Here is a 17162-nt window from a genome sequence, read left to right on the forward strand (position 1 = left end):
CTCCAGTGATTATCTCTTATATCCTCCCCGGTGTGTGCTGTGGTCCGGTCCTCTAGTGATTATGTCTTATATCCTCCCCGGTGTGTGCTGTGGTCCAGTCCTCCAGTGATTATCTCTTATATACCCCCCCCCCCGGTGTGTGCTGTGGTCCGGTCCTCTAGTGATTATGTCTTATATCCTACCCGGTGTGTGCTGTGGTCTGGTCCTCCAGTGATTATCTCTTATATACCCCTCCCCCCGGTGTGTGCTGTGGTCCGGTCCTCTAGTGATTATCTCTTATATCCTCACCGGTGTGTGCTGTGGTCCGGTCCTCTAGTGATTATGTCTTATATCCTCCCCGGTGTGTGCTGTGGTTTGGTCCTCCAGTGATTATCTCTTATATACCCCCCCCCCCCGGTGTGTGCTGTGGTCCAGTCCTCTAGTGATTATCTCTCATATCCACACCGGTGTGTGCTGTGGTCTGGTCCTCCAGTGATTATCTGTTATATCCTCCCCGGTGTGTGCTGTGGTCTGGTCGTCCAGTGATTATCTCTTATATCCCCCCCAGTGTGTGCTGTGGTCCGGTCCTCCAGGTGATTATCTCTTATACTCCCCCTCCGATGTGTGCTGTGGTCCTGTCCTCCAGGTGATTATCTCTTATATCCCCCCCGATGTGTGCTGTGATCTGGTCCTCCAGTGATTATCTCTTATATCCCCCCCGGTGTGTGCTGTGGTCTGGTCCTCCAGTGATTATCTCTTATATCCTCCTCCGATGTGTGCTGTGGTCTGGTCCTCCAGTGATTATATCTTAAACCCTCACCGGTGTGTGCTGTGGTCTGGTCCTCCAGTGATTATCTCTTACATCCCCCTCCGATGTGTGCTGTGGTCTGGTCCTCCAGTGATTATCTCTTATACTCCCCCTCCGATGTGTGCTGTGGTCCGGTCCTCTAGGTGATTATCTCTTATATCCCCCCCGGTGTGTGCTGTGGTCTGGTCCTCCAGGTGATTATCTCTTATATCCCCCCCGGTGTGTGCTGTGGTCTGGTCCTCCAGGTGATTATCTCTTATATCCCCCTCCGATGTGTGCTGTGGTCTGGTCCTCCAGTGATTATCTCTTATATCCCCCCCGGTGTGTGCTGTGGTCTGGTCCTCCAGTGATTATCTCTTATATCCTCCCCGGTGTGTGCTGTGGTCTGGTCCTCCAGTGATTATCTCTTATATCCTCCCCGGCGTGTGCTGTGGTCTGGTCCTCCAGTGATTATCTCTTATATCCCCCTCCGATGTGTGCTGTGGTCTGGTTCTCCAGTGATTATCTCTTATATCCTCCCCGGTGTGTGATGAGGTCCGGTACTCCAGGTGATTATCTCTTATATCCCCCCCGGTGTGTGCTGTGGTCTGGTCCTCCAGTGATTATCTCTTATATCCCCCCGGTGTGTGCTGTGGTCTGGTCGTCCAGTGATTATCTCTTATATCCCCCACCAGTGTGTGCTGTGGTCCGATCCTCCAGGTGATTATCTCTTATACTCCCCCTCCGATGTGTGCTGTGGTCCGGTCCTCCAGGTGATTATCTCTTATATCCCCCCCGGTGTGTGCTGTGGTCTGGTCCTCCAGGTGATTATCTCTTATACTCCCCCGGTGTGTGCTGTGGTCTGGTCCTCCAGGTGATTATCTCTTATATCCCCCTCCGATGTGTGCTGTGGTCTGGTCCTCCAGTGATTATCTCTTATATCCCCCCTGGTGTGTGCTGTGGTCTGGTCCTCCAGTGATTATCTCTTATATCCTCCCCGGTATGTGCTGTGGTCTGGTCCTCCAGTGATTATCTCTTATATCCCCCTCCGATGTGTGCTGTGGTCTGGTCCTCCAGTGATTATCTCTTATATCCTCCCCGGTGTGTGATGAGGTCCGGTACTCCAGGTGATTATCTCTTACACTCTCCCCCGGTGTGTGATGAGGTCCGGTCCTCTAGTGATTATCTGTTATATGCCCCACCCCCAGTGTGATGAGGTCCGGTACTCCAGGTGATTATCTGTTATATGCCCCACCCCCAGTGTGATCAGGTCCGGTACTCCAGGTGATTATCTGTTATATCCCCCCCGATGTGTGCTGTGGTCTGGTCCTCCAGTGATTATCTCTTATATCCTCCCCGGTGTGTGCTGTGGTCTGGTCCTCCAGTGATTATCTCTTATATCCTCCCCGGCGTGTGCTGTGGTCTGGTCCTCCAGTGATTATCTCTTATATCCCCCTCCGATGTGTGCTGTGGTCTGGTTCTCCAGTGATTATCTCTTATATCCTCCCCTTTGTGTGCTGTGGTCTCGTCCTCCAGTGATTATCTCTTATATCCCCCCCGGTGTGTGCTGTGGTCTGGTCGTCCTGTGATTATCTCTTATATCCCCCCCGGTGTGTGCTGTGGTCTGGTCGTCCTGTGATTATCTCTTATATCCCCCCCCCAGTGTGTGCTGTGGTCTGGTCCTCCAGTGATTATCTCTTATATCCCCCCCGGTGTGTGCTGTGGTCTGGTCCTCCAGTGATTATCTATTATATCCCCCCCGGTGTGTGCTGTGGTCTGGTCGTCCTGTGATTATCTCTTATATCCCCCCCCAGTGTGTGCTGTGGTCCGGTCCTCCAGGTGATTATCTCTTATACTCCCCCTCCGATGTGTGCTGTGGTCCGGTCCTCCAGGTTGATTATCTCTTATATCCCCCCCGGTGTGTGCTGTGGTCTGGTCCTCCAGGTGATTATCTCTTATATCCCCCTCCGATGTGTGCTGTGGTCTGGTCCTCCAGTGATTATCTCTTATATCCCCCCCGGTGTGTGCTGTGGTCTGGTCCTCCAGTGATTATCTCTTATATCCTCCCCGGTGTGTGCTGTGGTCTGGTCCTCCAGTGATTATCTCTTATATCCCCCTCCGATGTGTGCTGTGGTCTGGTCCTCCAGTGATTATCTCTTATACTCCCGCTCCGATGTGTGCTGTCGTCCGGTCCTCTAGGTGATTATCTCTTATATCCCCCCCGGTGTGTGCTGTGGTCTGGTCCTCCAGGTGATTATCTCTTATATCCCCCCCGGTGTGTGCTGTGGTCTGGTCCTCCAGGTGATTATCTCTTATATCCCCCTCCGATGTGTGCTGTGGTCTGGTCCTCCAGTGATTATCTCTTATATCCCCCCCGGTGTGTGCTGTGGTCTGGTCCTCCAGTGATTATCTCTTATATCCTCCCCGGTGTGTGCTGTGGTCTGTTCCTCCAGTGATTATCTCTTATATCCCCCTCCGATGTGTGCTGTGGTCTGGTCCTCCAGTGATTATCTCCTATATCCTCCCCGGTGTGTGATGAGGTCCGGTACTCCAGGTGATTATCTCTTATACTCTCCCCCGGTGTGTGCTGTGGTCTGGTCCTCTAGTGATTATCTGTTATATCCCCCTCCGATGTGTGCTGTGGTCCGGTCCTCTAGTGATTATCTGTTATATGCCCCACCCCCAGTGTGATGAGGTCCGGTACTCCAGGTGATTATCTGTTATATGCCCCACCCCCAGTGTGATCAGGTCCGGTACTCCAGGTGATTGTCTGTTATATCCCCCCCGGTGTGTGCTGTGGTCTGGTCCTCCAGTGATTATCTCTTATATCCCCCCCGGTGTGTGCTGTGGTCTGGTCCTCCAGTGATTATCTCTTATATCCTCCCCGGTGTGTGCTGTGGTCTGGTCCTCCAGTGATTATCTCTTATATCCTCCCCGGTGTGTGATGAGGTCCGGTACTCCAGGTGATTATCTCTTATACTCTCCCCCGGTGTGTGCTGTGGTCTGGTCCTCCAGTGATTATCTCTTATATCCTCCCCGGTGTGTGCTGTGGTCTGGTCCTCCAGTGATTATCTCTTATATCCCCCTCCGGTGTGTGCTGTGGTCTGGTCCTCCAGTGATTATCTCTTATATCCTCCCCGGTGTGTGATGAGGTCCGGTACTCCAGGTGATTATCTCTTATACTCTCCCCCGGTGTGTGCTGTGGTCTGGTCCTCCAGTGATTATCTCTTATATCCTCCCCGGTGTATGCTGTGGTCTGGTCCTCCAGTGATTATCTCTTATATCCCCCTCCGATGTGTGCTGTGGTCCAGTCCTCTAGTGATTATCTATTATTTCCCCCTTCCGATGTGTGCTGTGGTCTGGTCCTCCAGTGATTATCTGTTATATACCCCCTCCCCTTCCGATGTGTGCTGTAGTCTGGTCCTCCAGTGATTATCTATTATTTCCCCCTTCCGATGTGTGCTGTGGTCTGGTCCTCCAGTGATTACCTCTTATATCCCCCCCCGGTGTGTGCTGTGGTCCAGTCCTCCAGTGATTATCTCTTATATCTCCCCCCCGGTGTGTGCTGTGGTCTGGTCCTCCAGTGATTATCTCTTACATCCTCCCCGGTGTGTGCTGTGGTCTGGTCCTCCAGTGATTATCACTTATATCCTCCCCGGTGTGTGCTGTGGTCCAGTCGTCCAGTGATTATCTCTTATATCCCCCTCCGATGTGTGCTGTGGTCCAGTCCTCCAGTGATTATCTCTTATATCCCCCCCGGTGTGTGCTGTGGTCCGGTCCTCTAGTGATTATCTCTTATATCCTCCCCGGTGTGTGCTGCTGTGGTCTGGTCCTCCAGTGATTATCTGTTACATCCTCCCCGGTGTGTGCTGTGGTCTGGTCCTCCAGTGATTATCACTTATATCCTCCCCGGTGTGTGCTGTGGTCCAGTCGTCCAGTGATTATCTCTTATATCCCCCTCCGATGTGTGCTGTGGTCCAGTCCTCCAGTGATTATCTCTTATATCCCCCCCGGTGTGTGCTGTGGTCCGGTCCTCTAGTGATTATGTCTTATATCCTCCCCGGTGTGTGCTGTGGTCCAGTCCTCCAGTGATTATCTCTTATATACCCCCCCCCCCTCCCCGGTGTGTGCTGTGGTCCAGTCCTCCAGTGATTATCTCTTATATACCCCCCCCCTCCCCGGTGTGTGCTGTGGTCCAGTCCTCCAGTGATTATCTCTTATATCCCCCTCCGATGTGTGCTGTTGTCTGGTCCTCCAGTGATTATCTCTTATATCCCCCCCCGGTGTGTGCTGTGGTCCGGTCCTCTAGTGATTATCTCCTATATCCTCCCCGGTGTGTGCTGTGGTCCAGTCCTCCAGTGATTATCTCTTATATACCCCCCCCCCTCCCCGGTGTGTGCTGTGGTCCAGTCCTCCAGTGATTATCTCTTATATACCCCCCCCCCCCTCCCCGGTGTGTGCTGTGGTCCAGTCCTCCAGTGATTATCTCTTATATCCTCCCCGGTGTGTGCTGTGGCCTGGTCCTCCAGTGATTATCTGTTATATCCTCCCCGGCGTGTGCTGTGGTCCAGTCCTCCAGTGATTATCTCTTATATCCTCCCCGGTGTGTGCTGTGGTCCGGTCCTCTAGTGATTATGTCTTATATCCTCCCCGGTGTGTGCTGTGGTCCAGTCCTCCAGTGATTATCTCTTATATACCCCCCCCCCCCCGGTGTGTGCTGTGGTCCGGTCCTCTAGTGATTATGTCTTATATCCTACCCGGTGTGTGCTGTGGTCTGGTCCTCCAGTGATTATCTCTTATATACCCCTCCCCCCGGTGTGTGCTGTGGTCCGGTCCTCTAGTGATTATCTCTTATATCCTCACCGGTGTGTGCTGTGGTCCGGTCCTCTAGTGATTATGTCTTATATCCTCCCCGGTGTGTGCTGTGGTTTGGTCCTCCAGTGATTATCTCATATATTTCCCCCCCCCCCGGTGTGTGCTGTGGTCCAGTCCTCTAGTGATTATCTCTCATATCCACACCGGTGTGTGCTGTGGTCCAGTCCTCCAGTGATCATGTGTTATATCCTTCCCCCGGTGTGTGCTGTGGTCCAGTCCTCTAGTGATTATCTGTTATATCCCTCTCCGATGTGTGATGAGGTCCGGTACTCCAGGTGATTATCTCTTATACTCTCCCCCGGTGTGTGCTGTGGTCTGGTCCTCCAGGTGATTATCTCTTATATCCCCCCCGGTGTGTGCTGTGGTCTGGTCCTCCAGGTGATTATCTCTTATATCCCCCTCCGATGTGTGCTGTGGTCTGGTCCTCCAGTGATTATCTCTTATATCCCCCCCGGTGTGTGCTGTGGTCTGGTCCTCCAGTGATTATCTCTTATATCCCCCCCGGTGTGTGCTGTGGTCTGGTCCTCCAGTGATTATCTCTTATATCCCCCTCCGATGTGTGCTGTGGTCTGGTCCTCCAGTGATTATCTCTTATATCCTCCCCGGTGTGTGCTGTGGTCTGGTCCTCCAGTGATTATCTCTTATATCCCCTTCCGATGTGTGCTGTGGTCTGGTCCTCCAGTGATTATCTCTTATACTCCCCCTCCGATGTGTGCTGTGGTCCGGTCCTCTAGGTGATTATCTCTTATATCCCCCCCGGTGTGTGCTGTGGTCTGGTCCTCCAGGTGATTATCTCTTATATCCCCCCCGGTGTGTGCTGTGGTCTGGTCCTCCAGGTGATTATCTCTTATATCCCCCTCCGATGTGTGCTGTGGTCTGGTCCTCCAGTGATTATCTCTTATATCCCCCCCGGTGTGTGCTGTGGTCTGGTCCTCCAGTGATTATCTCTTATATCCTCCCCGGTGTGTGCTGTGGTCTGGTCCTCCAGTGATTATCTCTTATATCCTCCCCGGCGTGTGCTGTGGTCTGGTCCTCCAGTGATTATCTCTTATATCCCCCTCCGATGTGTGCTGTGGTCTGGTTCTCCAGTGATTATCTCTTATATCCTCCCCGGTGTGTGATGAGGTCCGGTACTCCAGGTGATTATCTCTTATATCCCCCCCGGTGTGTGCTGTGGTCTGGTCCTCCAGTGATTATCTCTTATATCCCCCCGGTGTGTGCTGTGGTCTGGTCGTCCTGTGATTATCTCTTATATCCCCCCCCAGTGTGTGCTGTGGTCCGGTCCTCCAGGTGATTATCTCTTATACTCCCCCTCCGATGTGTGCTGTGGTCCGGTCCTCCAGGTGATTATCTCTTATATCCCCCCCGGTGTGTGCTGTGGTCTGGTCCTCCAGGTGATTATCTCTTATATCCCCCCCGGTGTGTGCTGTGGTCTGGTCCTCCAGGTGATTATCTCTTATATCCCCCTCCGATGTGTGCTGTGGTCTGGTCCTCCAGTGATTATCTCTTATATCCCCCCCGGTGTGTGCTGTGGTCTGGTCCTCCAGTGATTATCTCTTATATCCTCCCCGGTGTGTGCTGTGGTCTGGTCCTCCAGGTGATTATCTCTTATATCCCCCCCGGTGTGTGCTGTGGTCTGGTCCTCCAGGTGATTATCTCTTATATCCCCCTCCGATGTGTGCTGTGGTCTGGTCCTCCAGTGATTATCTCTTATATCCCCCTCCGATGTGTGCTGTGGTCTGGTCCTCCAGTGATTATCTCTTATATCCCCCCCGGTGTGTGCTGTGGTCTGGTCCTCCAGTGATTATCTCTTATATCCTCCCCGGTGTGTGATGAGGTCCGGTACTCCAGGTGATTATCTCTTATACTCTCCCCCGGTGTGTGCTGTGGTCTGGTCCTCCAGGTGATTATCTCTTATATCCCCCCCGGTGTGTGCTGTGGTCTGGTCCTCCAGGTGATTATCTCTTATATCCCCCTCCGATGTGTGCTGTGGTCTGGTCCTCCAGTGATTATCTCTTATATCCCCCACGGTGTGTGCTGTGGTCTGGTCCTCCAGTGATTATCTCTTATATCCTCCCCGGTGTGTGCTGTGGTCTGGTCCTCCAGTGATTATCTCTTTTATCCTCCCCGGCGTGTGCTGTGGTCTGGTCCTCCAGTGATTATCTCTTATATCCCCCTCCGATGTGTGCTGTGGTCTGGTTCTCCAGTGATTATCTCTTATATCCTCCCCGGTGTGTGATGAGGTCCGGTACTCCAGGTGATTATCTCTTATATTCCCCCCGGTGTGTGCTGTGGTCTGGTCCTCCAGTGATTATCTCTTATATCCCCCCGGTGTGTGCTGTCGTCTGGTCGTCCTGTGATTATCTCTTATATCCCCCCCCAGTGTGTGCTGTGGTCCGGTCCTCCAGGTGATTATCTCTTATACTCCCCCTCCGATGTGTGCTGTGGTCCGGTCCTCCAGGTGATTATCTCTTATATCCCCCCCGGTTTGTGCTGTGGTCTGGTCCTCCAGGTGATTATCTCTTATATCCCCCCCGGTGTGTGCTGTGGTCTGGTCCTCCAGGTGATTATCTCTTATATCCCCCTCCGATGTGTGCTGTGGTCTGGTCCTCCAGTGATTATCTCTTATATCCCCCCCGGTGTGTGCTGTGGTCTGGTCCTCCAGTGATTATCTCTTATATCCTCCCCGGTGTGTGCTGTGGTCTGGTCCTCCAGTGATTATCTCTTATATCCCCCTCCGATGTGTGCTGTGGTCTGGTCCTCCAGTGATTATCTCTTATACTCCCGCTCCGATGTGTGCTGTCGTCCGGTCCTCTAGGTGATTATCTCTTATATCCCCCCCGGTGTGTGCTGTGGTCTGGTCCTCCAGGTGATTATCTCTTATATCCCCCCCGGTGTGTGCTGTGGTCTGGTCCTCCAGGTGATTATCTCTTATATCCCCCTCCGATGTGTGCTGTGGTCTGGTCCTCCAGTGATTATCTCTTATATCCCCCCCGGTGTGTGCTGTGTTCTGGTCCTCCAGGTGATTATCTCTTATATCCCCCCCGGTGTGTGCTGTGGTCTGGTCCTCCAGGTGATTATCTCTTATATCCCCCTCCGATGTGTGCTGTGGTCTGGTCCTCCAGTGATTATCTCTTATATCCCCCCCGGTGTGTGCTGTGGTCTGGTCCTCCAGTGATTATCTCTTATATCCTCCCCGGTGTGTGCTGTGGTCTGGTCCTCCAGTGATTATCTCTTATATCCCCCTCCGATGTGTGCTGTGGTCTGGTCCTCCAGTGATTATCTCCTATATCCTCCCCGGTGTGTGATGAGGTCCGGTACTCCAGGTGATTATCTCTTATACTCTCCCCCGGTGTGTGCTGTGGTCCGGTCCTCTAGTGATTATCTGTTATATCCCCCTCCGATGTGTGCTGTGGTCCGGTCCTCTAGTGATTATCTGTTATATGCCCCACCCCCAGTGTGATGAGGTCCGGTACTCCAGGTGATTATCTGTTATATGCCCCACCCCCAGTGTGATCAGGTCCGGTACTCCAGTTGATTATCTGTTATATCCCCCCCGGTGTGTGCTGTGGTCTGGTCCTCCAGTGATTATCTCTTATATCCCCCCCGGTGTGTGCTGTGGTCTGGTCCTCCAGTGATTATCTCTTATATCCTCCCCGGTGTGTGCTGTGGTCTGGTCCTCCAGTGATTATCTCTTATATCCTCCCCGGTGTGTGATGAGGTCCGGTATTCCAGGTGATTATCTCTTATACTCTCCCCCGGTGTGTGCTGTGGTCTGGTCCTCCAGTGATTATCTCTTATATCCTCCCCGGTGTGTGCTGTGGTCTGGTCCTCCAGTGATTATCTCTTATATCCCCCTCCGGTGTGTGCTGTGGTCTGGTCCTCCAGTGATTATCTCTTATATCCTCCCCGGTGTGTGATGAGGTCCGGTACTCCAGGTGATTATCTCTTATACTCTCCCCTGGTGTGTGCTGTGGTCTGGTCCTCCAGTGATTATCTCTTATATCCTCCCCGGTGTGTGCTGTGGTCTGGTCCTCCAGTGATTATCTCTTATATCCCCCTCCGGTGTGTGCTGTGGTCTGGTCCTCCAGTGATTATCTCTTATATCCTCCCCGGTGTGTGATGAGGTCCGGTACTCCAGGTGATTATCTCTTATACTCTCCCCCGGTGTGTGCTGTGGTCTGGTCCTCCAGTGATTATCTCTTATATCCTCCCCGGTGTGTGCTGTGGTCTGGTCCTCCAGTGATTATCTCTTATATCCCCCTCCGATGTGTGCTGTGGTCCAGTCCTCTAGTGATTATCTATTATTTCCCCCTTCCGATGTGTGCTGTGGTCTGGTCCTCCAGTGATTATCTGTTATATACCCCCCCCCCTCCCCAGTGTGTGCTGTGGTCTGGTCCTCCAGTGATTATCTCTTATATCCCCTTCCGATGTGTGCTGTGGTCTGGTCCTCCAGTGATTATCTATTATTTCCCCCTTCCGATGTGTGCTGTGGTCTGGTCCTCCAGTGATTACCTCTTATATCCCCCCCCGGTGTGTGCTGTGGTCCAGTCCTCCAGTGATTATCTCTTATATCTCCCCCGGTGTGTGCTGTGGTCCAGTCCTCCAGTGATCATGTGTTATATCCTTCCCCCGGTGTGTGCTGTGGTCCAGTCCTCTAGTGATTATCTGTTATATCCCCCTCCGATGTGTGATGAGGTCCGGTACTCCAGGGGATTATCTCTTATATCCTTCACCCCTCCCCCCCCGGTGTGTGCTGTGGTCCCGTCCTCTAGTGATTATCTGTTATATGCCCCACCCCCAGTTTGATGAGGTCCCGTACTCCAGGTGATTATCTCTTATATCTCCCCCCCCCCCGGTGTGTGCTGTGGTCCGGTCCTCTAGTGATTATCTGTTATATCCCCCTCCGATGTGTGCTGTGGTGCGGTCCTCTAGTGATTATCTGTTATATGCCCCACCCTCAGTGTGATGAGGTCCGGTACTCCAGGTGATTATCTGTTATATCCCCCCCGGTGTGTGCTGTGGTCTTGTCCTCCAGTGATTATCTGTTATATCCTCTCCGGTGTGTGCTGTGGTCTGGTCCTCCAGTGATTATCTCTTATATACCCCCCCCCCCCCAGTGTGTGCTGTGGTCCAGTCCTCCAGTGATCATCTGTTATATCCCCCCCCCGGTGTGTGCTGTGGTCCAGTCCTCTAGTGATTATCTGTTATATCCCCCTCCGATGTGTGATGAGGTCCGGTACTCCAGGTGATTAGCTCTTATATCCCCCCCCCCCCCCGGTGTGTGCTGTGGTCCGGTCCTCCAGTGATTATCTGTTATATGCCCCACCCCCAGTTTGATGAGGTTCCGTACTCCAGGTGATTATCTGTTATATCCCCCCTTCCCCCCCGGTGTGTGCTGTGGTCTGGTCCTCTAGTGATTATCTGTTATATCCCCCTCCGATGTGTGCTGTGGTCCGGTCCTCTAGTGATTATCTGTTATATGCCCCACCCCCAGTGTGATGAGGTCCGGTACTCCAGGTGATTATCTGTTATATGCCCCACCCCCAGTGTGATCAGGTCCGGTACTCCAGGTGATTATCTGTTATATCCCCCCCGGTGTGTGCTGTGGTCTGGTCCTCCAGTGATTATCTCTTATATCCCCCCCGGTGTGTGCTGTGGTCTGGTCGTCCAGTGATTATCTCTTATATCCCCCCCAGTGTGTGCTGTGGTCCGGTCCTCCAGGTGATTATCTCTTATACTCCCCCTCCGATGTGTGCTGTGGTCCGGTCCTCCAGGTGATTATCTCTTATATCCCCCCCGGTGTGTGCTGTGGTCTGGTCCTCCAGGTGATTATCTCTTATATCCCCCCCGGTGTGTGCTGTGGTCTGGTCCTCCAGGTGATTATCTCTTATATCCCCCTCAGATGTGTGCTGTGGTCTGGTCCTCCAGTGATTATCTCTTATATCCCCCCCGGTGTGTGCTGTGGTCTGGTCCTCCAGTGATTATCTCTTATATCCCCCTCCGATGTGTGCTGTGGTCTGGTCCTCCAGTGATTATCTCTTATATCCTCCCCGGTGTGTGCTGTGGTCTGGTCCTCCAGTGATTATCTCTTATATCCCCCTCCGATGTGTGCTGTGGTCTGGTCCTCCAGTGATTATCTCTTATACTCCCCCTCCGATGTGTGCTGTGGTCCGGTCCTCTAGATGATTATCTCTTATATCCCCCCCGGTGTGTGCTGTGGTCTGGTCCTCCAGGTGATTATCTCTTATATCCCCCCCGGTGTGTGCTGTGGTCTGGTCTTCCAGGTGATTATCTCTTATATCCCCCTCCGATGTGTGCTGTGGTCTGGTCCTCCAGTGATTATCTCTTATATCCCCCCCGGTGTGTGCTGTGGTCTGGTCCTCCAGTGATTATCTCTTATATCCTCCCCGGTGTGTGCTGTGGTCTGGTCCTCCAGTGATTATCTCTTATATCCTCCCCGGCGTGTGCTGTGGTCTGGTCCTCCAGTGATTATCTCTTATATCCCCCTCCGATGTGTGCTGTGGTCTGGTTCTCCAGTGATTATCTCTTATATCCTCCCCGGTGTGTGATGAGGTCCGGTACTCCAGGTGATTATCTCTTATATCCCCCCCGGTGTGTGCTGTGGTCTGGTCCTCCAGTGATTATCTCTTATATCCCCCCCGGTGTGTGCTGTGGTCTGGTCGTCCAGTGATTATCTCTTATATCCCCCACCAGTGTGTGCTGTGGTCCGATCCTCCAGGTGATTATCTCTTATACTCCCCCTCCGATGTGTGCTGTGGTCCGGTCCTCCAGGTGATTATCTCTTATATCCCCCCCGGTGTGTGCTGTGGTCTGGTCCTCCAGGTGATTATCTCTTATATCCCCCCCGGTGTGTGCTGTGGTCTGGTCCTCCAGGTGATTATCTCTTATATCCCCCTCCGATGTGTGCTGTGGTCTGGTCCTCCAGTGATTATCTCTTATATCCCCCCCGGTGTGTGCTGTGGTCTGGTCCTCCAGTGATTATCTCTTATATCCTCCCCGGTATGTGCTGTGGTCTGGTCCTCCAGTGATTATCTCTTATATCCCCCTCCGATGTGTGCTGTGGTCTGGTCCTCCAGTGATTATCTCTTATATCCTCCCCGGTGTGTGATGAGGTCCGGTACTCCAGGTGATTATCTCTTACACTCTCCCCCGGTGTGTGCTGTGGTCTGGTCCTCCAGTGATTATCTCTTATATCCTCCCCGGTGTGTGCTGTGGTCTGGTCCTCCAGTGATTATCTCTTATATCCCCCTCCGATGTGTGCTGTGGTCCAGTCCTCTAGTGATTATCTGTTATATCCCCCTCCGATGTGTGCTGTGGTCCGGTCCTCTAGTGATTATCTGTTATATCCCCCTCCGATGTGTGCTGTGGTCCGTTCCTCTAGTGATTATCTGTTATATGCCCCACCCCCAGTGTGATGAGGTCCTGTACTCCAGGTGATTATCTGTTATATCCCCCCTGGTGTGTGCTGTGGTCTGGTCCTCCAGTGATTACCTCTTATATCCCCCCCGGTGTGTGCTGTGGTCTGGTCCTCCAGTGATTATCTCTTATATCCTCCCCGGTGTGTGCTGTGGTCTGGTCCTCCAGTGATTATCTCTTATATCCTCCCCGGTGTGTGATGAGGTCCGGTACTCCAGGTGATTATCTCTTATACTCTCCCCCGGTGTGTGCTGTGGTCTGGTCCTCCAGTGATTATCTCTTATATCCTCCCCGGTGTGTGCTGTGGTCTGGTCCTCCAGTGATTATCTCTTATATCCCCCTCCGGTGTGTGCTGTGGTCTGGTCCTCCAGTGATTATCTCTTATATCCTCCCCGGTGTGTGATGAGGTCCGGTACTCCAGGTGATTATCTCTTATACTCTCCCCCGGTGTGTGCTGTGGTCTGGTCCTCCAGTGATTATCTCTTATATCCTCCCCGGTGTGTGCTGTGGTCTGGTCCTCCAGTGATTATCTCTTATATCCCCCTCCGGTGTGTGCTGTGGTCTGGTCCTCCAGTGATTATCTCTTATATCCTCCCCGGTGTGTGATGAGGTCCGGTACTCCAGGTGATTATCTCTTATACTCTCCCCCGGTGTGTGCTGTGGTCTGGTCCTCCAGGTGATTATCTCTTATATCCCCCTCCGATGTGTGCTGTGGTCTGGTCCTCCAGTGATTATCTCTTATATCCCCCCCGGTGTGTGCTGTGGTCTGGTCCTCCAGTGATTATCTCTTATATCCCCCTCCGATGTGTGCTGTGGTCTGGTCCTCCAGTGATTATCTCTTATATCCTCCCCGGTGTGTGCTGTGGTCTGGTCCTCCAGTGATTATCTCTTATACTCCCCCTCCGATGTGTGCTGTGGTCCGGTCCTCTAGGTGATTATCTCTTATATCCCCCCCGGTGTGTGCTGTGGTCTGGTCCTCCAGTGATTATCTCTTATATCCTCCCCGGTGTGTGCTGTGGTCTGGTCCTCCAGTGATTATCTCTTATATCCTCCCCGGCGTGTGCTGTGGTCTGGTCCTCCAGTGATTATCTCTTATATCCCCCTCCGATGTGTGCTGTGGTCTGGTTCTCCAGTGATTATCTCTTATATCCTCCCCGGTGTGTGATGAGGTCCGGTACTCCAGGTGATTATCTCTTATATCCCCCCCGGTGTGTGCTGTGGTCTGGTCCTCCAGTGATTATCTCTTATATCCCCCCCGGTGTGTGCTGTGGTCTGGTCGTCCTGTGATTATCTCTTATATCCCCCCCCAGTGTGTGCTGTGGTCCGGTCCTCCAGGTGATTATCTCTTATACTCCCCCTCCGATGTGTGCTGTGGTCCGGTCCTCCAGGTGATTATCTCTTATATCCCCCCCGGTGTGTGCTGTGGTCTGGTCCTCCAGGTGATTATCTCTTATATCCCCCCCGGTGTGTGCTGTGGTCTGGTCCTCCAGGTGATTATCTCTTATATCCCCTCCGATGTGTGCTGTGGTCTGGTCCTCCAGTGATTATCTCTTATATCCCCCCCGGTGTGTGCTGTGGTCTGGTCCTCCAGTGATTATCTCTTATATCCTCCCCGGTGTGTGCTGTGGTCTGGTCCTCCAGTGATTATCTCTTATATCCCCCTCCGATGTGTGCTGTGGTCTGGTCCTCCAGTGATTATCTCTTATACTCCCGCTCCGATGTGTGCTGTCGTCCGGTCCTCTAGGTGATTATCTCTTATATCCCCCCCGGTGTGTGCTGTGGTCTGGTCCTCCAGGTGATTATCTCTTATATCCCCCCCGGTGTGTGCTGTGGTCTGGTCCTCCAGTGATTATCTCTTATATCCCCCTCCGATGTGTGCTGTGGTCTGGTCCTCCAGTGATTATCTCTTATATCCCCCCCGGTGTGTGCTGTGGTCTGGTCCTCCAGTGATTATCTCTTATATCCCCCTCCGATGTGTGCTGTGGTCTGGTCCTCCAGTGATTATCTCCTATATCCTCCCCGGTGTGTGATGAGGTCCGGTACTCCAGGTGATTATCTCTTATACTCTCCCCCGGTGTGTGCTGTGGTCCGGTCCTCTAGTGATTATCTGTTATATCCCCCTCCGATGTGTGCTGTGGTCCGGTCCTCTAGTGATTATCTGTTATATGCCCCACCCCCAGTGTGATGAGGTCCGGTACTCCAGGTGATTATCTGTTATATGCCCCACCCCCAGTGTGATCAGGTCCGGTACTCCAGGTGATTATCTGTTATATCCCCCCCGGTGTGTTCTGTGGTCTGGTCCTCCAGTGATTATCTCTTATATCCCCCCCGGTGTGTGCTGTGGTCTGGTCCTCCAGTGATTATCTCTTATATCCTCCCCGGTGTGTGCTGTGGTCTGGTCCTCCAGTGATTATCTCGTATATCCTCCCCGGTGTGTGATGAGGTCCGGTACTCCAGGTGATTATCTCTTATACTCTCCCCCGGTGTGTGCTGTGGTCTGGTCCTCCAGTGATTATCTCTTATATCCTCCCCGGTGTGTGCTGTGGTCTGGTCCTCCAGTGATTATCTCTTATATCCCCCTCCGGTGTGTGCTGTGGTCTGGTCCTCCAGTGATTATCTCTTATATCCTCCCCGGTGTGTGATGAGGTCCGGTACTCCAGGTGATTATCTCTTATACTCTCCCCCGGTGTGTGCTGTGGTCTGGTCCTCCAGTGATTATCTCTTATATCCTCCCCGGTGTGTGCTGTGGTCTGGTCCTCCAGTGATTATCTCTTATATCCCCCTCCGGTGTGTGCTGTGGTCTGGTCCTCCAGTGATTATCTCTTATATCCTCCCCGGTGTGTGATGAGGTCCGGTACTCCAGTTGATTTTCTCTTATACTCTCCCCCGGTGTGTGCTGTGGTCTGGTCCTCCAGTGATTATCTCTTATATCCCCCTCCGGTGTGTGCTGTTGTCTGGTCCTCCAGTGATTATCTCTTATATCCTCCCCGGTGTGTGCTGTGGTCTGGTCCTCCAGTGATTATCTCTTATACTCTCCCCCGGTGTGTGCTGTGGTCTGGTCCTCCAGTGATTATCTCTTATATCCTCCCCGGTGTGTGCTGTGGTCTGGTCCTCCAGTGATTATCTCTTATACTCTCCCCCGGTGTGTGCTGTGGTCTGGTCCTCCAGTGATTATCTCTTATATCCTCCCCGGTGTGTGCTGTGGTCTGGTCCTCCAGTGATTATCTCTTATATCCTCCCCGGTGTGTGATGAGGTCCGGTACTCCAGGTGATTATCTCTTATACTCTCCCCCGGTGTGTGCTGTGGTCTGGTCCTCCAGTGATTATCTCTTATATCCTCCCCGGTGTGTGATGAGGTCCGGTACTCCAGGTGATTATCTCTTATACTCTCCCCCGGTGTGTGCTGTGGGATGGGTCTCTGGTAATGGTCTCTTATTTCCGCAGATCCTGATGAAGCTGAAGAGCATGGCGCTGGAGGCAGAGGACGAGCTGGAGCGTCAGGACGAAGCTCTGGTCGACATCACAAGCTCCACTGACAGAGCAATCATTAACATCGACAAACAGACGCGCCGGATGCGGAACCTGATGTGAAACATGGCCGCCAGGGGCCACTGTGCTAGCTCTGCCTTTTCTGCGGGCCAGAAGGAGACAACCAGGAATCCCGAATGTTTAATTATCTCATTGTAATGATCATTAATGGCATGTAATAACAAAAATGGAAATAAAGTCCCCAAAATTATAAAAGCCAGAACTGTCACCAGAACCTACTGCCACTGCCAACCGCTGCCACCACCAAGTGCCGTCACTGCCAACCGCTGCCGCCACCAAGTGCCGTCACTGCCAACCGCTGCCGCCACCAACTGCCGTCACTGCCAATCGCTGCCGCCAGCAACTACTGCTGCCACCAACCGCCGTCGCTGCCGCCACCAACCGGCGTCGCTGCTGCCACCAACCGCCGTCGCTGCCAGCCGCTACCGCCACCAACCGCCGTCGCTGCCAGCTGCTGCCGCCACCAACCGCAGTCGCTGCCAGCCGCTGCCGCCACCAACCGTCGTCGATGCCAGCCGCTGCCGCCACCAAC

General features: G+C 52.9%; 1 protein-coding gene across 2 annotated transcripts in view; it reads left to right on the forward strand.

The window, feature by feature from the left end:
* The window catches only part of SNAP47 (synaptosome associated protein 47), a 128558-nt gene extending 111726 nt beyond the window's left edge, over positions 1–16832 (forward strand). For both annotated transcript variants that reach the window (XM_073677163.1, XM_073677164.1), the window contains one exon: positions 16526–16832. In XM_073677163.1, the coding sequence (XP_073533264.1) occupies positions 16526–16672 (147 nt within the window). In that variant the 3' untranslated portion in view covers positions 16673–16832. The remainder of the gene's footprint in view (positions 1–16525) is intronic.
* The last annotated feature ends 330 nt before the right edge of the window (positions 16833–17162 follow it).

This window comes from Phyllobates terribilis, unplaced genomic scaffold (assembly GCF_046119375.1).
Source record: "Phyllobates terribilis strain yellow unplaced genomic scaffold, ASM4611937v1 Scaffold_4__5_contigs__length_816908805, whole genome shotgun sequence".
NCBI lineage: Eukaryota > Metazoa > Chordata > Amphibia > Anura > Dendrobatidae > Phyllobates > Phyllobates terribilis.